This window comes from Penaeus japonicus, unplaced genomic scaffold, assembly GCF_977035675.1.
Source record: "Penaeus japonicus unplaced genomic scaffold, GWHDUDI00000001_assembly GWHDUDI00000039, whole genome shotgun sequence".
NCBI lineage: Eukaryota > Metazoa > Arthropoda > Malacostraca > Decapoda > Penaeidae > Penaeus > Penaeus japonicus.
Window position 1 is genome coordinate 12854730 of NW_028234441.1, and position 5000 is coordinate 12859729.

Genomic DNA, 5000 nt, shown 5'->3' on the forward strand with positions numbered 1-5000 from the left:
CGGAGGTGCCTGGTCACCACCAGGGCGTGAGCGGCTGCCTGCCATTAGCGTCCGATTCTCTATCGATGCCTTTTTCGGGAACGCGGTATTCCCTTCTATCACGGTCAGGAATCTCCGCGGACGATCCCCTACTCTGGGGCTTTTGCTCTACCTCTTCTTCTTCTTCTTCTTCTTCTTCTTCTTCTTCTTCTTCTTCTTCTTCTTCTTCTTCTTCTTCTTCTTCTTCTTCTTCTTCTTCTTCTTCTTCTTCTTCTTCCTCCTTCTTTTCTTCTTCATCATCTCCATCTTCATCTTCTTCTCATTTTTCTTTTCTTTCCGTCTGTTTCTTCTTCTATTTCTTCTTCTTCCGAAGGTGATGATTAGGATGCGAGAAGAAAAGCAACCTACTTCAAACAAAACTGCTGTCGCTCCTGTCAATCAAAAGACTGACGACAGTGAATGCACCTGTCAGTCACCTGCCAATCACGTGATGACACCTTAGACTCGCAACGCATGTGACATTCAAGCCCCCCCCCTCCCCCAAATAAAAAAAAACACCTTTACCCTTCACGAACCAAAGAAAAAACAAGACAAAAAAAAAAACATTAAAGTATTCGAAACTCAAAGAAACAACACCCGCTAAAAATAAATGAATAAACAAATAAACCAAAGAAACAACACCAAAAATAAATCAATCAACAAACAGATAAACCGAACTCACTCACTCAAAAAAAAAAAAAAAAAAAAAAAAAAAAAATGAAGAGAAACGACGAAAATTACGAAAAAAGAAAAACAGAGCCAGTCCACTGAACATCGGTGTCACTTGGCGTTGTTGTTGTTGGCGGCGGAGAGAGGCGGCGACTAAGACGAATTTCCGAGGCCTAATTGCGATCCTTAATGACTTCATTACTCGGCCTGATATCATAAGTGGGAGAGGGGGAGGGTGAGGGGGAGGGTATGAGGGGGAAGGGGAAGAAGAGGGGGGAAGGTAGAGGGTAGTGAGGGGGAAGAGGAAGTGAGGGGAGGCGTTGAGGAGAGGGGTTGGAGGAGAAGGGAGGAGGGTTGAGAAGAGAGGGGGAGAGAGGGGAGGGGAGGGGAGGGAAGGAGGTGGGGGAAGGGGGTGGGGGAAGGGGAGAGGGTAATGAGGAGGGAGGGTGCGCGTGGGATGTAAGAGAAAAGAATAAAATAAACTAAATAGGTGTCCATTCGCCAGAGTTATTCGTTCAAGTTTCAAAATCTTGTTTTACACTGTAATATGCGAGACGATATGGGTGGGAGGGAGGGAGGGAGGGAGGGAGGGAGGGAGGGAGGGAGGGAGAGAAGGAGAGAAGAAAATAAGAGAAGGAGAGAAGGAGAGAGAGAGAGAGAGAGAGAGAGAGAGAGAGAGAGAGAGAGAGAGAGAGAGAGAGAGAGAGAGAGAAATAACACCAGAGAGAGACAGCAGAGGTGGCATGGGGGGGGGGGGGGGGGGGGAGGGGGGGGGGAGGGGGGGGGGGGGGGGGGGGGGGGGGGGGATGAGTCACGTTACATGCTGAATTCTCCGCATGTTCATCGCGTGACTCTTAGACGTGAATGTGACATATTTTTTCATTTTCTTTTTTTTCCTCTTTTTATTTTTTTTTCATTCTCTCTCTCTCTTCTCTTCTCTTCTCTTCTCTTCTCTTCTCTTCTCTTCTCTTCTCTTCTCTTCTCTTCTCTTCTCTTCTCTTCTCTTCTCTTCTCTTCTCTTCTCTTCTCTTCTCTTCTCTTCTCCCTCTCTCTCTCTCTCTCTCTCTCTCTCTCTCTCTCTCTCTCTCTCTCTCTCTCTCTCTCTCTCTCTCATCTATCTATCTCTATCTCTATCTTGTTTTCGCTTCTATTTTTGGCCTTCTTCCATAATTTTTCCCTTACATCGTTCTCTCATATTTATGGATTCCCATTCTTCACCCACCCACTCCACCAACCACCCACCCATTCACCCATCCATCCATCTAAATACCAAATTCTACACACACACACATACACACACACATACACACACACACACACATACACGCCCATCCATCACGGGCGTCTCCGAGTCCCTACGCTCACCCTCATCACAGCCTACCCCCCACATCCCCCATATACCCCCCACCACCAGACATGTACCTGATGGAGGGGGGAGGGGGTGGGGGTGGGTGGGGGCAATATTGACTCGTGTCGATAATGATTGATGGATGAGGCGGTGCAAGGTGCTTGCAACACTTTTCCGAGCGGAGGAGGTGGGCGAGTTATAAGGATGTGTGTGTCTGTGTGTGTGTGTGTGTGTGTGTGTGTGTGTGTGTGTGTGTGTGTGTGTGTGTGTGTGTGTGTGTGTGTGTGTGTGTGTGTGTGTGTGTGTGTGTGTGTGTGTGTGTGTGTGTGTGTGTGTGTGTGTGTGTGTGTGTGTGTGTGTGTGTGTGTGTGTGTGTGTGTGTGTGTGTGTGTGTGAGCGAGTGGATGAGTGAGTGAGTGAGATCCTTATTTTTAATCGCCTTTTCTTATTTCCCTTTTAAACCTTTCTCTGTCTCTCTGTGTCTACCTGCTTCCTCCTCAAGAACCTGGTGACGCTTACCTCCCCTCTCCCCCTCTCCCCCCTCCCTCTACGATCTCTCCATTCACCCTACCGTAATTTAGCTAACTGTCCATCCCCCATCTGCAACTCTCCCCTCCCCCTCTAACCTTCCCTGCACCCCCCTCCCCCTTCCCCCTTCAAGCATGAGTTCATTTTATCTTATTTATAATTATTTTTATTACCATTACCATTATCATTATCATTATCATTGACATTACTAGCATCATTACTATCATTGTCATCCTTATCACCCTTATTATTACAATCACCATTATCATTATTACCATTATCATCATTATTATTATCATCATTATCATTATTATCACCATTATTTTCATCGTTAATATCATTACTAGTAAATTACTTACTAGTATTATCACCAATTCCATTACTAGCATCATTACTAGTATCATTATCATAATCATCATCACCATCACCATCACCTCTTTTTAAAAGGTCGAGAAGCGCAAGTAAGTCAAAAGTAAAATGAGCTCCTACTCTAAAGCATGACACCGATACGCAGGCACGCTGCCACACACACTCACGCATATACGTGGCATATAACCATGTGCGCATACGACACTTGGGGTGGGAGTGGGAGCGGGGGTAGGAGTGGGGGTGGCGTGTAACAGGTGGCATGTGTGTGTGTGTGTGTGTGTGTTTGTGCAGCAGGAGGTTGGGGGAGAGTAGGAGCGGGAGGGAGAGGGGAGTAGGAGCGGGACTGGGAGGGTGAATACGGTGAGGGAAGGGGGTGTGGGAAAAAGGAAAGGGAGGGGGAAGGGGGGATACGAAGCAAGGATGCGTAACTTTCCCGCGTTTGAATGTATGCCTGCGCTTTATTCTAAGCGTACGGCATACATGTATTTGTAAGACTTAATATATACTTACATAAATACATAAATACATAAATAAATAAATAAATAACATATAAAGCAGATAGATAGATAGATAGATAAATAAAATGTGTAAATGAATGAATGAATGAATGAATGAATGAATAAATAAACAAATAAACAAAATAATTAAGCATATACCTATCCACTCTAAAACTCGGGATCTTGACTGACCTCATCGTACATGAACTGCAGCGTAAGGGCGGACTTGCCGACGCCGCCCGCGCCCACCATGATCACTTTGTGGAGCGCTGGCGCCGGCGGGTTCTTCTTGGCGCCGGACATCTTGCCGGAGGATTTGGTGGTGTTCTTCGTGGTGGCTGACCTGGAGGACGCGTCGAGGGTGTTGTTGTTTTGGGCGTTGCCGCGGGTGGACGACGACGACGAAGAGCCGCCCTGGCCAGACGACGAGGCGGAGGGCGCGAGGGCGACGAGGTAGCGGCCGACGCGAGCGAGGGGCGCCTGGAGGGCCGAAGTCACGCGCTCCACCAGGCGAGAGCACGTGTCCTTCCTGGAGGTGCTACTGCTGGCGCTCCTGCTGGTGCCGTTGGCCTGCTGCTGAGTGCGCTGCCGCTGCCTCTTGGGGCGCTGTGGCTCCGCGGGGTAGTAGACGCCGGGGGTGCGGCCGTCGCGACTGTAGCTGCAGGAGATGGCCTTCCGCTCGCCCTCCTGGCTGATGGTGATCTTGGCGCCGCCGCTGGAAGGAAGGAGAGAAAGAAAGGGTTAGGGCGCGGTCTCTTGAGGGTATCAGCTGCGGGCGTCTGCCTCCTACCATTAGCTACGCCTCCTACTTGAGACATCTAAGCATCTATTCCCTTGTCTTGGCTGTCTGCTCGTCTCGTCTGCCTTGCCTGCCCCTCCACTCCTCGCTTTTCCAGATCCCACGTCAATCCAGGCAAATAAACTCCACCATTAAAACAAACAAACAAACATACACATATAAGCACGTACCCCCCCCCCCCACCCCCATCCCCCAGCACGCGTAAGAGGGCGTGCCATCCCCCAGACAAAGAATACCCGATCTCTGTCACGACCGTTCCGTAGCGGTAACGCGGGGGACGCAGGCGTTTTCTCAGGGGTTAGAATGTGGGTCACGGCCGGGCGGGGGGGGGGGGAGTAGGGAGAGGGGGCGGAGGGAGAGAGGGGAGGGAGGAGGGGGGGAGAGAGGAGAGGGAGATGGGGAGCAGGGAGGAGGAAGGAGGGGGGAGGAAAAAGGGGGGGAGAAGGAGGAGGAGGAGGAGAAACAGGAAAAGTAGAAGGAAGAGAAGGAGACGGAGGAGGAGGGGGAGGAAGAGGAGGAAAAAGAGGAGAGAGAAAGAGAGAAGGGAGTAAGGGGGAGGAGTAAGATAGGGGAAGTGAGACGGGAGAGGATGGGGGATGTGAGGTGAAGAAGGATGGGGAGGGGTGGGTTGTAGAAGTAATATCAATGACGCGTATCTCTCGACTTTCAATGTGTCTTTGTGTAACGTTGCGACATGTTGCACTGCATTTACGAGCATATGTATTTGCACTTCCACGCACACCTATACTTACACGCTCCACAGAACATGAAT

The 5000-nt window shown here is 49.6% G+C and overlaps 1 protein-coding gene across 2 annotated transcripts in view; it reads right to left on the minus strand.

The window, feature by feature from the left end:
• The window catches only part of Rala (Ras-like protein A), a 46665-nt gene that overhangs the window by 21849 nt on the left and 19816 nt on the right, over window positions 1–5000 (minus strand). For both annotated transcript variants that reach the window (XM_086533617.1, XM_086533618.1), the window contains exon 2: window positions 3622–4144. In XM_086533617.1, coding sequence (XP_086389743.1) covers window positions 3622–4144 — 523 coding nt within the window. The remainder of the gene's footprint in view (window positions 1–3621; window positions 4145–5000) is intronic.